The 21075-nt window shown below is 33.5% G+C and overlaps 2 protein-coding genes across 2 annotated transcripts; one reads left to right on the top strand and one right to left on the bottom strand.

Annotated features, from left to right (window-relative positions):
* Positions 1-3797: 3797 nt before the first annotated feature.
* LOC145570293 (cytochrome b561 and DOMON domain-containing protein At4g12980-like) lies at positions 3798-6492 on the bottom strand. Its single transcript, XM_081629330.1, has 3 exons — positions 5780-6492; positions 4741-4995; positions 3798-4438 (listed from the first exon to the last, which is right to left on the bottom strand). Exons 1-3 carry the CDS (start codon positions 6401-6403, stop codon positions 4169-4171), a joined length of 1149 nt encoding a protein of 382 aa, XP_081485456.1. The 5' UTR covers positions 6404-6492; the 3' UTR covers positions 3798-4168.
* A 3007-nt stretch (positions 6493-9499) lies between these two features.
* On the top strand, positions 9500-21069 carry LOC145570292 (uncharacterized). Its single transcript, XM_081629329.1, has 14 exons — positions 9500-9976; positions 10526-10635; positions 12848-12910; positions 12996-13185; positions 13320-13424; positions 13521-13651; positions 13775-14375; positions 14463-14528; positions 15480-15556; positions 18366-18644; positions 18935-19265; positions 19353-19505; positions 19876-20418; positions 20752-21069. The coding sequence occupies exons 1-14, from the start codon at positions 9695-9697 to the stop codon at positions 20932-20934; spliced, it is 3114 nt and encodes a 1037-aa protein (XP_081485455.1). The 5' UTR covers positions 9500-9694; the 3' UTR covers positions 20935-21069.
* Positions 21070-21075: the final 6 nt, after the last annotated feature.

The raw sequence follows: 21075 nt of genomic DNA, 5'->3' as shown, positions 1-21075 counted from the left end.
TAGATATAAAGCTTTAGGCAGATTCAAAGACGAGATTTCATCTAAGCTCTCCAAACGAGCAATTGAGGAAAACTATTGGCTTTGCTTTTTATACTACCGTACGTGCTTATTATGAATACACCCGAATTAGCTAGTATACAATAGAACTTACACGTTTAATTTGTACCCTTGGGTCGTAGTCATAACTAAAAATCTTCCAATCCTCTACTTTTTGACTCCTCAAATTAAAATTATTAGCTTGGTTATAATGGCTATTACAAAAGTAATGCTATAAAAAGATGTTTTGAAACCATGACAACTTAACTAACCAAAAACGGAGGAAACTAATTTGAAACAAATTGAAAAGATGAAGATGACAAGATAAAGAGAGGGACTCTAATATTTGGGGTGGGGTGGGGTGCCGTGGAAGATAGGTGTGTTTCCTTAGCAAAGGAACAAAAGACAGAGAAATGATGAAAGTGAAGACAGGTTAGAATTGCACCATTTTGCTATTTATATTTGGGGACCCCTTTTTTTTTTTTTTTTTTTTTTTGAGCCCTTTTGACAAAGCTAATAAATAATATCACACTCAAATCACTTTGAAATTAATTATTTTTGTAAAGTAATTCCTTATTGAATGATCTTTTCTACTTTTAAGCTTGAAATCTTTTTCCAATTAGTCTTACATGATTCTTTAATTAATTATACACTACGACATACATGCATCGTATTTTTAACATTTAACATTTATGCAATTTGCTACAAAAGCTAACTCCGTCAGTCCTTATATATCTTCGATCTCATGGATTTTACATGGCCTTCATGTGCGTAATACATACGTACTATCCATACAAGTGAGATTATTACAAAACTAATATTTAAAAAATTTACATAGATGAAACTAACAAGATTTATAAATTATAGTAAAGCGATATTCTTTTGACTAGATATATACTTTTTTGTACACTTAAGAGTTAATTAATACAAGTATTATACTACGTAGTAAAGTGTAAATAATTTCGTAAAAAAAAAAGGTGTAAATAAGAGGTTGTAAGTGTAAACTTAAGATTAAATACGCGATAGATTGAAAATATACAAACTTAATCAACTACCTAAACTCTCTCCATGATTGATATCCATACTTGTATTTGGGCTAATAATCTTTTAGCACATCACTAATCTAGTAGTCTCCATTGTTTCCAAAAAAATAAATAAAAATTTAGTAGTCTCTTTTTGCTTCATTATTTATTTACCATGGGAATGATTTAGGTTGATAATTGACATGTCATTGACTTAAAAAGTTGCTTAAATTCAGGAGATTAGATGATATATTCGACTAATTGAGTAATTAAACCTTTAAACCATGCTACTTTTATAACTTTGAGTCTAGAAATAGTTGTATACACTCGGTTGTACAGTGCACCCAAGAATATTATTTGATCATTTTGATGATTATTGCTCATTTTATCATCAAATGAGAAAACAAATTTTTTAAGGTGTACCGCTCACCCGGGTGGCCGGGTGTATATAACAATCTCTCAACTATAAATTCAATTTCATAGACCACAATTATTACACCTTCCAAAAGAAAATTCATTATACAATTTATCAAAAAGAACTTTGTCTATCCTTTATAAATTGTCCATTTAATTATTGCATGGTTCAATCATTACATTTTATATACAAACTAGTTTTTTGGCCCGGACGCTGCCCCGGGTCATTGTATGCATATAAAAATACTATAATTAAAAGGAAAAATTAGAAAAAATAATCCCAACTTTCATTTATTCTGGAATAATCCGAACTTTGGGGGGTCTTCTTTTTCTTCAATCCCAAATACTGGTTACCGGTTGAATGGGTTATTTATTTATTTTTTTAATTAAAGTGACACGTGTCACGAATTAATTGGCTAAAAAAATTAAAAAAAATTTAAAAACAAATTAAGAACAAAACCCACCAGCCAAAGCCCAACCACCTAGCCAATCCGGCAACCGCCCATGCCAGCCACCTACATACATTGGTGGTTTTATAAAAACAATATCGACCATTTGTTAATTATTAATTAATATGAAGTAACTAAATATTATATCGTATCATTAAAATTTCTTCTAGTAACAAATTTCTTAGTTAAAAAAAAAAAAAACCTTTATTTAAATTTGGGTTACACATTTTAATACTTAAATATAAGTGTATAACTTATACTAAAGGTTGAGTAATGGAAAAAAATGAAATTAATTTTATAATTATATTGTTGTCAAAATATACACATATAAGTTGGCTATTAAAATTTTTGTATTTATGAACATGAATAAGTCTTTTTAATACAACTTTATTATCATAAGATTTGTTGTTGGAGTAATGGTTAGAGTTTAACTTTAATGAAGATGAGGTCATGGGTTCAAATACTATTGCTCACAAATTATTAATTTTTGTGTGGAAACATTGATGATTGGTAATAGTATGTGACATGGTAACACGTGGCGAGATTGACAACACGTGGCGAGATTACAATGCTTGCCTTTGAGTTTTAATATATATATTGATTAAATTATAAACTTTTCATAAATAAAATACATAACAAAAATGATGACTACCACTCCCTCTATGTCTGTTTGATGCACTCAATTCCTTTAAACATTTATTATGAAAATTTTGTTGCAGTATAGTAATGAAAACAAACATGAAGGATGTTAGGATGAATGCATAACTGACATTTTTTTTTTCTTTTTAAATTTTTTTTTATAATTGATGAACAAAATATTTGCAAAATTTCTCTTCTAATAATTTCTCTTCTAAATTAATTTCCGCTGGTACATACAACGCATATAACAGGACAAAATAGTCATGTGATATTTATGATTAAGAAATGTCTTAATATTTCATCAAAAAAGAAATGTCTTAATATTAACTCTCAGAATCGAAACTTTACATAAATTTCATAATTGCACAATTAAACAAAATTGTGGTCAAGCTAGTAAATTAGAAGTCAACTTAATTGCTACTCGTATGTCTTTAAATTTTACACCGTACTCATAGTAACTAAAGTTTATCAAAATTGGGAAAGGATAGGGGTACACTTGGTGTACAAGATTCCTATTAAATGTTGTCAACTCAGCTAAGATAAAAGGAAAAGAAAAAAAAAGATAGCCCACTTCAAAATAAGATTCCTTATCAACTACCAGAAAACTTGATGTACTCCCTCCGTCTCTTTATTAAAATCCGTCTCTTTATCAAAGTGGACATGAATAAAGAGACGGAGGGAGTACAAAATTTTTTTGCACACCAAGTGTACCCTAGCATATTCGGTCAAAATTAGAGAAAGGAGAAATTAAAAGTATACTTTCTTTGCAAAAGTACATCAATACTGGTACTTGCTTCCATCCCGTTTGACAATTAAATTAGTTTTGGCGGCCTTCTTGAATTCAGATAATAACTCCCAACTCATGTCAGTAAGAATCAATGAGTCAGTGACCAACTTCTTGGTCAATTTACTGTTGTAATGTTGTTAGTTATGAAGTCTGAATGTCTCATGGTGAGACGTTTAACACAGTACAGTAATTGCTGGTCAGAACCAAAACACGTTAGTACCATTTTATGGAGTACTTAAAGTACCGTTATTATTATAAACATATTTTCGTATACAGTATGTTATTGTACTATTTGATCACTTAATGATGGAGTACTATTGTTGATTTACAAAAAATTTACGAATAACATTTGTTATATAAATACCAAATGTCTGCCGATTAAGCAGTTGGGACTTGGGAGTGCCTTGTTATTCAACAACTAAGAGCAAAAACCAGCAGCAGTGCAACACATTATAAAAGAAAATTACTCATATCAGTAAGCAGTATAAAATTCTGTTCTAAGCTAAAATAGGAAATGTGAATTTCTGCTAAAAGTAAAGAATCTAGCACACTTGCACAAACAAATGAAGATGGGCTCACATATTTCTGAATATCTGCCTATATGCAACTATCTAAGATACATACAATCCTTGAAATAATCGGAAAATGAGAGCGCTTATCTATACCACAACTATCTCAAACCAATATACACTAAGGACAGACAACATGAGGGATGATATTCCCTGTCGAATAAGTGAACTATAAAGCGTATCAATCATCTTACAAGCTTTGATGATCCAATGAATGGAGTCGTCGTGTTTAAGGACTTTTTGATGAGCTGATCAAGCATAGGGTTTGGTGGATCTACTCGATTTTCTTCGTAGGACAACGATCCAGGTAAAAACTTCTAGTACTGCAGTAATGCCACCCAGCACAATAAGAATGGTAACGTACGTTGATTTCCATTTCTTTTCAGGTTCGAGTATTTTTAAGCCTTTGAATACGTTGATGATTCTGAGGATAATGATGGCATATCCAATGCCGTGGTGGTATATGTTCCAGTAAAACCTCAACTTGTGCTCTTTCTTTGGTCTTAGAAACAGCGCGAAAATCTGCAAGATTAGAGCAGTCCAAAATGAGAATAGCCCCTCAGCAAATGGGGCAAACAACAATCACTAAAGTCCCAAAACTTAAGGGACCATTTGGTACCATACTAACATTTAGTTGAGTTACTCAAAAAATCAGAACATCTTATCAATTGTTAAGAGTTGCATTAATTTGGGAAATATCTGATGTTCTGAACCCTATTAAACCTTCACATTTCACAGGTCAAATCTACATTCAGATCTTCAAAGTACAAGTAGGCTTATATCACAGTTAAATGAGTATTTATAAAACAGCAAGAAAGAGTTACCTGCAGAGTAGCCAGGGCAAAGAGGGCAATGCCGATGTAGCGATGACTCGAATATACGATCCCTACGGACTCGCTTCCGAGTTGAAGTCCGGTGGACCAGCCGGCAACACCGATAGCATATCCAGATATCTGGCAAGAAACATGAACATAAAACCATGCAGGATCTGCTGATTCAAATGTTCTCATGTATCTTGCAATGATAGCTCCAATTGGAAACAATAATCCCCAACTAATTGCATTCAGAATCCCATGAGTCTGAAAATTCAACAAACCACAATACCAAAATTGTCAATATGATATCAGCAATGACAGGAAATTAACATGAACATTTAACAGAACTTTAATTTGAATGGGGTAGTTGGCAATCATAATTCTGACATGCAATTTCAGGATAACAATGACAGCTAAAAATTAAAGAACATTGTTTCAGGAATTTCTATTAATGAATAAAAATTAACATAAAAAGTCAATTTCAGAATCTCAACTACAACAAGAAGTAGCTTAAAAGCATAACAGTGAGATCCCTGAAAAGAAATATGAAATCATAAACATTTCTTGTGTGTTAGTTTGACCAGTAGTTTCTCTTTGTAAGAACTATGGCTGACTGGTGGTTGTACAGTAGGCACACAGTTAACAAGTAACTGAAGTAGATGTCAGCTAGCTTAGTTGATTAAAGACTTAAGAGAGGTGGCTGAGATCGAATCCCGTCTACATATAATTTGAGCATAATCTAACAGAAAAGCCTGTATTCAATACTAAAAGCTGTTCTAATGAAATTTATTCAAACACTTTCTGATCATCAACCATAGCATACAATTTTACTACTATAATCTAACCACAACATCCAATTTCACTAATACTACAATTTTTTTTATCAATTATGGATAAAACACTACACAATTACTATATATTTAATTAAGTGCAAAAGAATCAAAATTGATCCATAATAATAAACTCCCAAAATTCCCAGAATTTAAGAGCACCCAAAAACAGAAAACAAACCAAGAACCAAACTCGAAAGAAGTAACAATAAACCCACATTTCTCTTCTTAGTAGCAGCATCACTAGCACTTTCCGACGCTTTACTGCCACTACTTGCTCCTCCATTCAAATCCAAAGTACCTTTCGACTGAAGATTCTCCGGCTTAAACTCGTGTTTCTCAGGAAAACCTTTCGAAACACCAGGACCAACTTGCCAAACATGGTTAATCTTACCAGTACCAGAATTCCCAACGCTTGCAAAAATAGTAATCGACCCATCAGCAGCATTAAAAACCGCCCGTTTTTCGTAAACCGGAAATGACAACTTCCCTTCAATAATGTCGGAATACGACGAAAGATTGAAGGTCTTAACAGACATTGAACCGTCAGTATCTTTGAAAGCTACGATGGCTTGGGTACCGGCCATACCGGTACCAGTAGGGTTAATTCCCCAGGCAACCCAGCCAGAAGCCGAAGGCGGGGTTGCCGTAAAAGCGATAGAAAGTGATTTATTTGAGTGGTCATAAGAATAATGAAGCGATGAGCTGAGAGAAGGGAGTTCGTTACATGATTTGTAGGAGGATGTGAGCTTAGGAGAGGTGCAGGTTGAGGAGAGAGAAAGTGGAAGAGAGGTTAGGAGGAAGAGGAGAGAGAAAGTAATGGAGGATTGAAGAAACTCCATTGATGAAGATGAAGGTGGAGAAGAAGAGGAAAGTGAGGTTTGGGAAAGTAGAGAAGAATGAGGAAGGGAAAGGGGGTTAAATAGGAGAGAGAAAATTAGTTAGTGGAGGTGAGGTAGCCAATGAAAAGGTGACATTTGAAATTAGGGACAGAGGAGAAGTATGGGATTTGTCACGCGAATTTTTGTGTAATGAGTGAAAATTAAAATTGTTTGGAGTGTGTTTGTTCTATTAGCACTCCCGTCTCTTAATTTTTGACCTATACTTTTTTTTTAAAAAAAAAAATTATATTTACAACATTCTTTTTTTACACTCGTTAACGTATACTTTCAATCATTTACTCCTTTAATTATTAATATGTAAAATTTATAAACATTTGATATTAGAATTGTGTAAATTGATATAAATCTAACAAGATCTTACGTGACTATATAAAGTTAGTCAAAGTGAAACACATAAATATTATAAAAGTCAAACGGTTGCAACTATAATTTTATTTTTTTTTTAAAAAAAAAGAAAAGCATGAGGAAGTAACTAATATGGATTATGTGGGTTAAACTTTATAAAAAATGATAAAAAAATTCCCGTGAATCTTAAGGGACAATTATGTGAGATTTTTTTGAATTCATTTCATAGTATATGTTAGTCATATCAAGTTTTTATAATTTTTACTCATATATATATATATACACGTTTTAAGATGCGTCTCGGAGATCATTAAAAGGCAAATAGAAAAAATGAACTGAACAAAAGTGAAATGAATTGTTTATGAGAGAAAGAAATTAGGATGTGAACTGAAATGATTGAAACTGACTGAACTGAAATTAAACTGAACAGAACAGGCCCTAACTAGTAAGCATATTATGAACAAAATGATTCTTTTAATTGTACAATTAGGGGCCTTGCCACGCCCACTAGAACTTTATTCTCTTTATCTTATTTTTAAAAAATATAAATTCTGACACATTTAATAAGATTTTCATATGATTATATATTTCAAAGCTTATCAATATGGTAAAATTAGGATAAGTAACCCTTATTAACACTACACATTTGATCTTATATCTGAACTTATAATCCATCATTACAACTTAATTAAATAAATTTATTCCTAAAGTGAGTGAAATTAAAGTGAATATAATAATGATAAATTCATTTCCATTGTTCAAACAAATACCCCCAAGAACATCTTTACTCTAGTTACATATTGACTAAACTAGCTGCATAGAATGATAAAAATGCATGATTCCGTTACTAGGCAACTTTAATTCACGTAGTTTGTTTAGCTACTTAACTACCAAGTACTACATAATATTTACTCTAGCCAATTATTTCTTATCTAAGCAAGCCCTCTACAAAAGTGCAAATGCTATATATAATAATATATGCTATACAAGTGTATTGGAGAAAGGAATATAATTTACAATTACTCTTTAGTCTTTACCATATACTTGTAGGAGTTGTAAGTTGTAGTAAGTTTGCTATTTAGGGAAGTATTCGTTATGTTGTGTAACAAGTTATAAAGTGAGATTTGACTTTAGAATGTGTAAAGAACAAAATAAAGACTAAAAATAAAAAGGTTTGAGGGTTAGGTGTTAGGATTTAGGAAGGGGAGAGGAAGTTGCACTTGCACATACACAATGTGTGAAGCAAGCTTTTTGAAATCAAGGACAACGGTGGGTTTAGGATTCCATCATGTGGACTCCTTTAATGACCTCCTTTTTATTAGCTCAACAATTATTTGGTGTATTGTCAATATTCCTAAACCTTTAAAGCTAAGAGTTTTAGATTTGCATTGCTTTCATACATTGTAGCTTCATCCACACATGTTGGGACTTTCAATTGATAGATAGAGATTACAAGGACTAGAGACTCGGTAGTTCGACCTAAAAGTCACATGTTACAAAAATTTCAATTTTCAGAATTGAAGTTGCTTTTGTGAGTTCGGTAAATATATATTTGTTTCGTTATACAAGGTGGGTATTTCTTATGAGTTATGAGAATTACTAATTATTAGGACTTTCAACTCTTATTAAAGAAAACCAAATTAATCAATTTATTACTTTTAAAGGATTGAAATATTTCATAGTTATGTAGTTTTATGTCAAACAAATATGTCAAACAAATGATCAATAAGCTGTAAAAGTTAAAAAAAGTAAATTAAATTTTGAATACCTACTCCTACATGTACTAAGTAAGAGATAATGAATAACCTTGGATTTTATAATAATGTTTGCCATCAAATAATGTCAAATTTATGAGACATAACTTATTATTCATTCACAAAATTTTCTATGTGACACACCACATTATCGTTTAAGGATATGATGTATTGCAATAAGGTTAATAACAACAAAGACTTTTGTATACACCCGGTTTACACTAATTTTACTGTACATCGAGCAGTATAAGGGTAACTTTTACCTAATTTTGGGGTAACTTTTTGCCTTTTTTTTGGGTTTTAACATAATACAATTTTTATATAAATAGACAATAACAAAAGTTTTACAATGGTAATTTAATACATTTAATCACTAATAATTGATTTTTAGTTATTTAAAATGTGATTCTTTACTAATAATTTTTATTTGTATTGGCTTACTTTTATGCATATTAGGGTAACTTTTATTTATTTTAGAGGTAACTTTTAATCAATCTAGTCTATCGTTATGGTGAATGTACAATAATTATTGTACACCCGATTTTTTTTAAAGTTTGTGTAATCACAATGTATAGTCGCAGGTCAAACTCTCCATAAGCATCAGTAAATTCAAAACGAAATTTACTATCAACACTTCAATGACCTACTTGGCTACTTAGGAGTTAGAAAGATTTTAATGAAAATTTTATTAATAATTTTAAATTTTGTTGTTTGTATCATCTACCATATCATTAAAAATCTATTAAGAGATCATGTTGTGGACACCATAGAGTTTCAAACTCTCAATCCAATTTTAGCAACTTAATGGGCCAATCCAAAACAAATTCATGGGCCAATCCAAACAAATTCATGGGCCACACATCTCTTTCAAAACTTATCTTTCATTTTAAAAAAGACAAAATTCGCAACAAAAAAACTCCAAAAATTCTACAATTATCGATTCAATTACATTCCTTAATCGCGGGAGTTCGATTCCTCAGTATATACTTTTTCTCATTCCCCCTTTTCATATCTAATCCACAAAATTTTCTCACAACAAATTATATCTTCTTCAAATTACCAATTCAATTTCAAATTGAAAATTAGGGTTAGGGATTTCTACCAAACAATCGAAATTTTTCAATGATCAGCGATGATTGTAGAAGGATTTCAACGCAAATTAGAGGGTTGGATCAAAGATCAAACTTCAAAGTTCCCGAAGCTTCAACTTCCGCCATTGCCGCAGTTTCGAGGTTGGGTTGGAGTGAAGTGGCCGCCATGGTCGACTGATCGAGAACAACGTAGGAAGCTTCAAGAAGAGTATGAGAGAAGGAAGAAGCAACTTCAAGATCTTTGTCGTGCTGTTAAGGCTGAATCTGTTTCTGATTTGCAGGATATTCTTTGTTGCATGGTTCTTTCTGAGTGTGTTTACAAGGTTAATTCTGAATTTTGAAGTTTTTGATTGTTTTTGTTTTGTGTTTAATTGATTGGTTTGTGTTTGAATTCGGAAAATTGCTGGAATTTCTGGAAATTTGTTTGTTTTCTGATGATTGAACTCATTAGTGCAATTGTTATTAAGAAGGATGGGATTCTTATATAAAATTGAATGCTGTGTAATTTCAATGAGTTTGTTAATACCATGAGCTGAATTTGTTAATAATGCGGGTGATTTTTTTTTTTTTTTTTTTTTTTTTTTTTTTTTTTATTTTTTAAATAATGTATGATATGATGATTGCGGAGAGGTATAAAAGGCACTTATAGCTTTATGTTGTGTTGTACGAATGTCGTCGTGTATATTATGTATTTTGAATCAGGAGATTTCGGTGTGGTATTGCTATAATTCGTGCTGAGTTGAGATGAGAGATTTAGGCTTTTAAGAACACTTAGCTAGTACAATCAAATAGTGTGTATCAGTAGTGTATGTGCTTATTTTTTTGCATTTAGCTCAGATATTAAATGCTTGTTGCTATTTTTGATCATATAGAGGCCTGCAACGGAGCTAATTCGAGCAGTAAACAAGTTCAAAGCTGACTTTGGAGGGGAAGTCATTTGTTTGGAGCGTGTTCAACCATCTCTTGATCATGTTCCTCATAGGTATCTTTTGTATGGCTGAAGTTTTTAACGTGTCTTCGTTATTCAATTATGAAATTTATTGGTACATGAATGCAAAACTTACTTGCTTATGTTACTTTTGATTTTTGCATTACTTTTTCCTAAATTATTTAAGCTTCAGGCAATAGCAGCTTGTAGCCATGTCACCATTTGGTATCAGTTAGTCTCTTTGTCTTAATAAACCTCTGGTTTCTGGACTAACAATAGAGAACATTTCTTCAAAAATAAATGTGATTTTACTTGATGAACGTAGATGGCCTGTCATGCTTTATATGCCTTGACATCCCACCGTTGACCTCTGAATTGGTTTTGCATTCATTTGCTTCTTTTAAAGGTAACAATTACTCCCTCTATTTTACTGACTGACACATTCGTTTCTGTGCTGAGTTTGAGGAGAAATAAATTCTAGAATGTGGGATGAGTGAAATAATAATGTAATAGCGGGTCCATGAGGAAAGAAAAATTAATTTAAACTTTCTCCGTGCTTTTTACTTGCAAGACTTTACACTATTCACATATCTCACTTTGACTAGTTTTGGTGATTTATAGGTTAGATAAGATATTGTCATGTAGAATATTGTCTCGATTTATTCTTTCATAATATTAAACTTTTATAATTTTTACACATTGGTAATTTAAGATATTAACGATTTAAAAAGATAATTGGCAAGTGTGAACAAAGAAGTGTTGCAAGTATTAAAAAAAAGAGAAGTTTGTAATATGGGGACCAAAAGAGAGAGTAATAATTAAAAATAGTTGTATTTCAACAATTTCTAAAAAGGGAAAGTTTGCTACTTACAGAAATAGAGGTTTAAGAAAAATGTGTCACTTAAAAAAAGCGAAGGGATTATTATGTCAAGGCTTCTCTGCAATCTGCAAGTCTGGTTTTTTAGTACCTAATTTTTGTCATTTGATTTTGTGGAGAAGCAATCATTCTAATTTGCCTACAAAGGTGTAGGGCATGTCATTGTACATAATATTTCACTTCTTGATTGACCATTGTAGCATGTCAAATTTGTTTCCTTGGCATCACATTGTGAAGTTATACGGCAAAAAGTTACGCTAGCTAAGATCATTAGTCATCATATCCAGTATATAAGGCATGCCTAGGCGATTAGGGTAGAGCGCCTTTTTCGCTCTAGGCAAGGCACATCAATGAGCCGCGCCTAAGGCGCGTGAGGAGCACATAATCAAGGTTTATATTGTGCACCTCACTTCAAAGAGGCGCACCAAAGCGCACCTAGGCGCAGCAGGACCTTCATTGCATCAGCGCCTTGGGCTGTTTTATACATTGATCACAACTGGGTTAAGCTATTCTTATCTGCTCAGCTCTAAATTTTTTAAATTTCCTGGATAGGATGTCCTTGAAGTCTTATGTGCTGGACTCATCTGCGTGCTGGCTAGGGTTGGGAATGATCATATCTTAAATTTAGGAGTTCAAATTCACTGTCTTATCTTGTTAGTGTCTGTTACGGATCCTTATTAGTTCAAATTATCTGTTCTGGACTTGAATTACCACATAACGGCTTATCTTACCTGTTTAGTTTTTGTTATGTTGGAAAAGCATATAGTATTTTTTTTTTTTTAAATCAAACTATAACATGGATAATGTTGTAAAGTACGAAGTATTTATGTCTTTTGATACTTTTTATTTTTATTTTTTATTTTTATTTATTTATTTATTTTTTATCTCTAGCGATGCTTATACTTTCTATTTTTCAGTAGTTTCAATGAAGTAAAGTTTGAATTTTGGCTTATCTCACCTACACTCTGTTCATCATGAAAGTTCTGATCAAGTTCCGATGTATTTGGCTGTATAGAAATGAATTGAGGTTGTGGCTGCGGTTATGGTTACTATTGTGACATCATAATGGCTTTGTTTTAATTTTATGTTCAATGGGCATGAAAGCTTTCATCTTTTACATGTTAAGATTGTTAGCCAAAGGAACATTGTCTTCATTTTTAGCTGTGCATTTTTTTTTTATATTAAGGTTCCTTGGTACACGCAAATTATTCATTATGTTCCTAAATAATGGGGACCGTTATTTTCCTAATACTGTAGAACAAGACTTGTTTAAGGATATGTGTAATCCAGTGAGCTATTTGTTTTCTCATGGGTTCTTTTTTATTTGGTTTTTTTTTTTTTTTTTTTTTTTTTTTTTTTTTTTTTTTTTTTTTAAAATAAAAAATACAGATACCTGTTGGCAGAAGCAGGTGACACTTTATTTGCTTCTTTCGTTGGGACAAGGGAGTACAAGTATGTCATGTAGACTCTTTATTTAAATTTATTTTACATGCTTCTTCCACAATTTTCTGATTCACATGATGTCCTTGAACAATAGAGATGTGATGGCCGATGCTAATATATTTCAAGGAGCTTTATTTCACGAGAATGACATGGAGGTTATGGAAGAAACTGATATTGCTGAGTCAGATATGTCCAATGGACGAAAAGGAAATGTAGATTCTCATGCAAAGACGGAAACTAAACCTAAGCAATTGAAACACAAGCTGAGACCTGCCGCTCATAGAGTACGACGACAGTGTATAGCTTTGTTGTTTGATTAAAGTTCATAGTCTTGAATGCCTAAATCTTGTTATAGTGCATGTGAAATTGTTTTTTATGCTTTCATTGTCAATTATCTTTTGAAATAATTTAATTACAGGGTTTCATGTCTCGGGCTAAAGGGATACCGGCCTTCGAGTTGTACAGGCTCGCTCAGAAGAAGAAGCGCAAACTTGTCTTGTGTGGGCATTCTCTTGGTGGAGCTGTGAGTGTACTCGGAAATTTTGCTTATCTTGTTTGTTTTCCTTGCCGAGTGCAAATCATTGCAGTTATCAATTGTGCTGTCTTGCTTTGATCATAGGTTGCAGCACTGGCCACACTAGCCATTTTGAGAGCTATTGCCGTGTCTTCTCCATTGAAAGACAATGAAAAGTTTCAAGTCAGATGTATTACATTCTCCCAGCCCCCTGTTGGGAATGCAGCTCTCAGAGAGTTAGTTTTGCTATTTAGTTGATCACTCATCATTATTTACATATTAAAATGGATTTTCTATGACACGATTTTACGTGACAATATGCTTTTTTTTTTTTTTTTTTTTTTTGGTTCATTATCCAGTTTTGTTGATCGAAAAGGATGGCACCATTATTTTAAGACTTATTGTATTCCAGAAGACTTGATACCTCGATTTTTATCCCCAGCGTATTTTGATCATTATAATAATGCGCAGACTCCATCAGTTGATGGTGGTGGTGCTGCGGCTTCATCGTCAACTGGTGATCAAGGGAATGGTGGGGTGATATTAGAATTTGGAAAGATGAGAGAGAAGCAAGGCGAAAAACAAAAAGAGAATGAAGAAGAGCAGTTGGTTCTTGGTGTTGGTCCTGTTCAGACCCCATTTTGGAGATTGTCTCGCCTTGTTCCTTTAGAGGGTATTAGAAGGCATTTAACTGGAAAAAAAGGTGCAGAAGCTTCTGATAAAGCACCCACTGTGGCTAATTATGATCCTACAACATCTGATAATGTAGCTGCACCACAATCATTAGAGATTGAAGAAGGTTGTGATGGTGTTTCTCTTAAGCCAATATCTGAAAATGATTTGAAGGTGACAGCTTCAAATGCTGTCAGAAAGGTACCTGAGAAAAGTGGCAACAATGAAGGAGATGGAAGAGCATGGGGCAGAATGCCTTCTTTACCATCATATGTGCCTTTCGGCGAGGTAACTGCTTAAGTTTGTCTGGTTTATTCTTCATTTGAATGCGAGAAGAAAGTGTTCAACACTTCAACATGTCTTTTTTTGAAACAGCTGTACTTGTTGGGGGCATCATCAGCGGAATCTCTATCAGATGCAGAGTACTCAAAGTTGACATCGGTATGGTTTAGTTTTATTATTTTAAATATATGATATCATCTGAAGATATTATTGAAAAAATTGTTTCAAAGTTCTATAAGTTATATTAAATTATCCACTTTGTGCTACTATCCTGGGCTTCAAGTATAGTATTTTTTAAGTATGATTGTAGGCGTAAGTAGGGTGAGCACCAATTCTGGATACCCAGAATTGGAACCAAAACCAGAATTGAATCCGGTGGTTCCAATTCCGGGAAATCAATTAACGAACTGGTTGCCACAAGTTCTATTTCTATTCTATTTCTCAATTCTTTGGAGCCAAAAGCTGTTGGGTTCCCTGTTACCCAACATAAACCATAAAAAACAAAAAATTAAAATAGCCTAATGCATATAAAAGTATAAGTATTAGTCGCTAAAAAATGAAAAAAAACCGGAATAATATTAATTTTATTATATTTCAAGAATTATATACATAATTGGGTACTCGGAAACAGAATCAGAATTGCACATGGCGGTTCCAAGTCCTAAATCCTAGGAGCCAGTTCAACTAGTTTCAATTCTGGTTTCGAATTTTGGGATCTAGTCCCTAACCAATTATGGGTCCGGTTTCTAAAATTTTGACTGGATACCCACCCAGTTTGCTCACCCCTTGCGTACTGTGAGTATAAGCCATAAGCCAACCTGGTTCCATACACTTGATTACGTGGTCTATGTTACATGAGAAAATCTTTGGAAGTTATGGTCTAGATCTGTAAATCTTTTGTCATCATTTTCTATGCACAAAATTACTGTACGGGCATATGCTATGATATTGCAATGGCGTCATGATGTGTTTTATTTGATGGGGCAATAATGTGATTTTTTTTTTTTTTTAAAATTTGTGGAAGGTGTTGATTATTATAAATAATGGCACTTTTGTCTGTATTTCAAAACTTCTCAGTTTCTTGCTTTTTTCTGGCAAAGACATTTTCAGGTCAAATCTATGATTGCTGAATTGAAGGATCTTTTACAATCGCATTCAATGAGATCTTATAGATCAAGATTTCAGAGGTATGTTGTGCATTCTTTGTTGGTGCCTTGTACTGCTATCATAGCTTTGCTATAGGCTCATTTCTGGTCTCATCCGTGCTCTGTATTTTATTGTACTAACCTTGTGTTCCCTTTCTCTAGTGCTCTTTGTTCCCCCCTCTTTATTTTGAGTGACAAGTCTTAGAGAAGAGAGGGGGGGGGGGGTCTCTTTCTTCCATGCACTTTTCAATTAGCTTTTAGCCTCCCAAAGGTGTAACCCTTTGCCCAGAATTTATTTGTTTTATACTTCTCTTTCCCTGCTTTGTTTCAACCAGTGCAGATGGATATGCATTTTATATTCCATATCTTGCATTAATGGTTGTTACTTGATAAACTTTTAAAAAGTGATGATGGACAGTTTCTTACTTTCAATTACTTGAGATCTCATTGGAGATGCTTACTTGGAAAAATTATTTCATAAACTAATGATTAATGACATTAAAAACATAGTATATTACATCAGTTTGGAAACCCAAAAGGAAACTTACCGCTCATGTAATCACTCTTCTACTGTAATACGAGTACTGTTTTAGTGTTTTCTCGTAAACAGTTAAACTCCCTTATTCACTTCATGTTCTTCATTTGAAATCTTCTTCAAAATTGGGATCTGATAAGTTATCGCCTCTTATTATGAGCTCTAATTTAATCACAATGTTTTCTCATTTCAAGCTAAGTTGAACCTTTTCCTGTCATGCACCTCTCTCTTTTGTTATCGCCTCTTATTATGAGCTCTAATTTAATCACAATGTTTTCTTATTTCAAGCTAAGTTGAACCTTTTCCTGTCATGCACTTCTCTCTTTTGTTTTAGGCTTGCAATATATGGGCTTGTATTTTTCCTAGCTTGCCTAGTTACTCTTATTCATCTGGTAAGGGGTTGAATATCAAGTAGGAGGGGCTTTAGGAGACTGAGGTGGCATTTATGTTGGAAAGTGGAGAAGTTGTAGGGATTCTTGGATTGTCTCATGTGTAATTTTAGGCCCATGGCCATCATTGGACTGTCAGAAATAAAACTATCAAGTTTAATGATTGCAAAATGCAAAGGGCTCAAAGCTTGTACTATTCAAGGCAAATTTCAAAATTGCTGGTCCTTGTGCGAATTGCTAGATAAATTCTTTTGTGGTGGTATTTTAAATAAATACTACTTACCTCCGTTTTTTATTAATTGACACGTATTCCTTTTTAGGAAGTTTTTTTTAGTTGACACGTTTCCTTTTTGAGTAAGTTTTATGCCTTGCTTTTTAAGTGTACCCCATTTGCTTTATCATTCTCTCTCACTCTCTCTCCTCTCCTTAATATGTGTGCCTAAATTGAACGTGTCAACTAAATGGAAACGGAGGAAGTGTTTCATAGTTTTGAATGAACTATTGGAAATCTTAATCTAGAAGAAAGTGCTCAGTGAATTGTTTGAATGTGAAATATGTTGAGGTAAATGCTAAAGCATTTTTTTATATATATTTTTTTTGGCTAAAGAAGGTGCTGAAGCATTTTCTTACTCTTTTATTTATTACTATTCCTAAGCTTTTGCTTGATTACATTTTTTTAATACTTATTTTCTAACTATTTCTACACTACCTCCATTTTTTTTAGTCAATACCTTTTAACTTTAACACTATCCACACTCTTTCGCTTGACTGTGTTTTGTGATTTATATGTAATGAAATATAGTCATGCAGGATTTTATTAGCTTCGTTACGATATAAATTTTCAAAATATAAATTTTTTATAATTATTGCTTATCGGTAATTAAATATAATAATGGTTGTTTGTGCATTGACAAACGTGACTAAAGAAACGTGTCAACTAAATAGAAGTAGAGGAAGTATTTTCCTAGCTTTTGCTTACTTATCACTCAGCTTTCATGTAATGACAATTTTTCTTTTTCTTTTTAAAAAAAATTATTTTTTTATAAATTGACGTCATTGCTACTTGTTCTAAAGTCAAGTTGGATTTTCTTTTCTGGAATCTTGCATTTATTTTAGGTGTTTGGGCACCCTTCACTCCTCACCATCACTTTCCTTCCCTTCCTCACTGCCCATATCACCATCATTCCTCTTTGGCTGTCACTGCCTTTTTTTTTTTTTTTCGATTCTTCTTTGTCCTTTTTTTCCTCCTCTGCTACACCTCACTCATTCTCTTTAATATGAGTGAAAATTGAACCTATATTTCATGTTACGCTATAACCACTCCTTTTGCACAAGAAAAAACAAATATGTAAACTTAGATATTTATATATTATCAACTGTGTTTGATCTCTGGCAGTAGTGTATAATTTTAATCATTAAAATTTTAGATCTTAAGTTGTTTTATTGTCAAAACATCCACCAAAGGTTGTCGTCCTGACGTGCAAAATGTATGAGGGAGAGGAAGAGTGATGGAGGGAGGTGGAGCTCTGAGAGTGGCAGGGCTTGTGTAAGGGAGGCTGGTAGGGAGGGTGGATGAGGTCAGAGAGAGGATCTTAGGAGGGAAGGAAAACAGGGGAATGGGATAGAAAACAGAGGAGTTTTTGGGTTTTATTTTTTGAGGTTGGGTTTCTTGTATCAGTTATTCTAATTCGTATACATGAACTAATTATGAATCAAACATCTTTAGTGCTGTTGCAATCTTTATATCTCCATTTTCTGTGTTACTTCTGTGAAATAAGGATGGACCACATGTCTCTGGCAGTGGCAGGATGATGAGTCAATGAATGCAAACCATTGGCTCTACCAAACTATTTATGATGCTTCTTAATTAGGAAGTTGCTAAACATGTTCATCATGGATTCTCAGTAATCTGTATCTCCCCTAACAGGATCTATGATTTGTGCATGAGTGACGGTCCTGCATCTTTTCTGGGAATTGAGCAGCTTCAGCAGTTTCCTCATCTACACCAATGGCTTGGGCTATCAATTGCTGGAACAGTTGAGCTTGGGCATATTGTTGAGTCTCCATCAATTCGTACTGCTACTTCAATTGTTCCACTTGGATGGACTGGCACTCCTGGAGAAAAAAATTCTGATCCCTTAAAAGTTGACATCTCGGGTTCTGGGCTCCATTTGTGTAAAGTTCAGGCACAAATAAATGGTAACTGGTATATTCTCTTCTTTGCTTTGCTTGCCTTCTGATTAGTGTTTGATTTACCGCTATTTGGAATTTTGGAGGCTTTTTAATCATCAAAAGATGGATCCTTTAGTCACTAATTCTTGAAAATATTTATCAACTGCATAAGGTGGTGTACATTTTATCTGAGGAATTGAGATTTATCATATTAAATTTTTTAATGTATGCTGGAAAGTGTACAAATGGTGCTGCTGGTACCTTAACAACAGTTGCTGTGTATCATGTTTGTGCTGGTTTTTATATTTCTGTTTCATTTTCTAGGTGTTTTACAACAGTTGATACTCATCCTCCTTCACCAACTTACTCAGATGAAACACAGCCTGAATTGGATAAGATGAGAGTGCTTGTTGGAGCTCCATTAAAAAGTCCTCCAAAGCATCAGATTGTTCCAGATGCGTTCACAGTTTTCCCTTCCATTGATTCCGAATCCATTAATCTAAAGGCACAACAAATGTTAGGAGCATTATCTAAAAGTAAATCTTCCCATTCTCCTGGGTTAAATAATTTTTATATATACTGTACCACCGACTTCACCACTGTTTCCAAAGAGGTTGATGTTAGGACTCGCAGAGTGCGATTAGTTGGTCTTGAGGTACTTGTGAAATATTCCTTAATTAACATAGCTTGATATTTTGAAATTAGGTTGTTTCCTTACATGTAGCATGATTTGTGATGTCAGGGTGCTGGTAAAACATCTCTTTTCAAGGCTATTTTGGATAAAGGAAGACAATCAACTTCAACTGATGGTGAGAGTATGCAGCCCGAAGCAGATATTCAAGAAGGAATTGCTGGTGGTTTGTATTACATGGACTCAGCCGGAATAAATTTACAGGTGCGCTTCTCTAGGAAGTCAGTTTCACAATCTCGTAATGCAAATTTCTGAAATTAGTTTGTTTGAGACTTTTAAGTGTGTACCTAGGGACTTATTAGGTTGCTTTTTAGAAGTTTTTGATTTTTTTTTTAAATAATTTGTAACTTTGTTGTTGGTTACTATTTATACGAAGTATATTGTTAAAATATACTACAGTATTTGTTCTTATATATATGATTGTATTCTGGCTGTTTTCAATCTCTTAAATGTTTCTACCTTTACTTTTATCTGCTTACCTCTCTCTCTCATAATTTTTTTGGGTGAAATTTAATCTAGCCTGTGTTTCCCAGTAGGAGCTGTTTTATAATCAATTTTTTCTTTCCTTCTTTAGGAGTTGAGTACTGAGGCTTCTCGTTTTAGAGATGAATTATGGACGGGTATTCGAGATCTTAGCAGGAAGATTGATTTGCTTGTGCTTGTTCATAACCTTGCTCATCAAATACCTAGATACAGTGATTCCAATGTGTTGCAACGACGACCTGCCCTCTGTTTTTTACTGGATGAGGCTAAAGCCCTTGGTATACCTTGGGTTCTTGCGATAACTAATAAATTTTCCGTGAGTGCACACCAGCAAAGAGAGGCAATTGATGCTGTGTTGAAGGCATATCAGGCATCTCCTGGCAACACAGAGATATTAAACTCTTGCCCCTATGTTATTCACACAGCAGGCAGTTCTTATGCCTCTTTGTCCAGTGTTGTTGCTAGAGAAGACACTAATAGAGGAATGGTTCCACAAGGTCTTGTTCTTGGCCCATTAAATTTTGTGCGGAAACCTTTCCAGCGGAAAGCCACTATTCTTCCTGTGGAGGGTGTGGATTCCTTTTGTCAGCTTGTTCATCGTGAGCTCCGAAGAAAAGAGGAGTTATCCTTTGAGGTACGAATTTAAAAGTCATTTTGTGATCATCCATTTTCTAAAAACTCAATAAATATATAAGAGTTGGAACTTATATATGTCATAATGTTTTATTGAGAATAGATTCAAACACTGATTAACAAACACAACAAAATGAAATAAAAGTTCATTCTGCCCATGGAAATCTTTCTCCTGTGAAATCTGTCTTCTGTTGGGGGCACAATAATTTATATTTGTCGTAGCAGACGTGACTGAAATTATAAATACCAGCTTGTAAAAGTTAGATTTTCTTATCTGTCATACGAAGTATGTTATTGAGGTCTAATCCTATTATTTATGCCTTTATGGTTGAAGGAATTTGCTAAGGATAAACTCTTAGAAGAGCTCTCACAAGATAAGGGGATTGCTGGGAAGAAAGATATGCAGGACAAGGCCAACTCAATGTCTGCAGCAACCGTTGGTGCATCTCTGGGTGCTGGTCTTGGGGTCGTAATGGCTGTTGTGATGGGCGCTGCATCTGCTTTGAGAAAACCATGACATCTTTCTGAGCAATACCCAGCCTAATAAATATTGATATATGTATGTAACATTATTGTACATAGTTGATTTATTGCTAAATTAGTAAGTCTGTATTAGTGTGGTTCCGTATATACATTGCCTCCCATTTATTCATTGGTT

The sequence above is a fragment of the Chenopodium album genome, chromosome 12 (genome assembly GCF_948465745.1).
Source record: "Chenopodium album chromosome 12, dcCheAlbu1.1, whole genome shotgun sequence".
Lineage (NCBI taxonomy): Eukaryota > Viridiplantae > Streptophyta > Magnoliopsida > Caryophyllales > Amaranthaceae > Chenopodium > Chenopodium album.
This window is presented reverse-complemented; position numbering and strand designations above follow the sequence as displayed.

Bases quoted from the DNA above. Each gene is read 5' to 3' on its own strand.
- LOC145570292 (XM_081629329.1), top strand. From the start codon at position 9,695: ATGATTGTAGAAGGATTTCAACGCAAATTAGAGGGTTGGATCAAAGAT. The intron at 13,425-13,520 runs GTGAGTGTACTC...CTTTGATCATAG, and splicing joins GGCATTCTCTTGGTGGAGCT to GTTGCAGCACTGGCCACACT. The intron at 14,529-15,479 runs GTATGGTTTAGT...AGACATTTTCAG, and splicing joins AGTACTCAAAGTTGACATCG to GTCAAATCTATGATTGCTGA.
- LOC145570293 (XM_081629330.1), bottom strand. From the start codon at position 6,403: ATGGAGTTTCTTCAATCCTCCATTACTTTCTCTCTCCTCTTCCTCCTA. The intron at 4,996-5,779 runs GTGGGTTTATTG...TTGAATTTTCAG, and splicing joins CTGCTACTAAGAAGAGAAAT to ACTCATGGGATTCTGAATGC. The intron at 4,439-4,740 runs GTAACTCTTTCT...CTAATCTTGCAG, and splicing joins TTGCCCTGGCTACTCTGCAG to ATTTTCGCGCTGTTTCTAAG.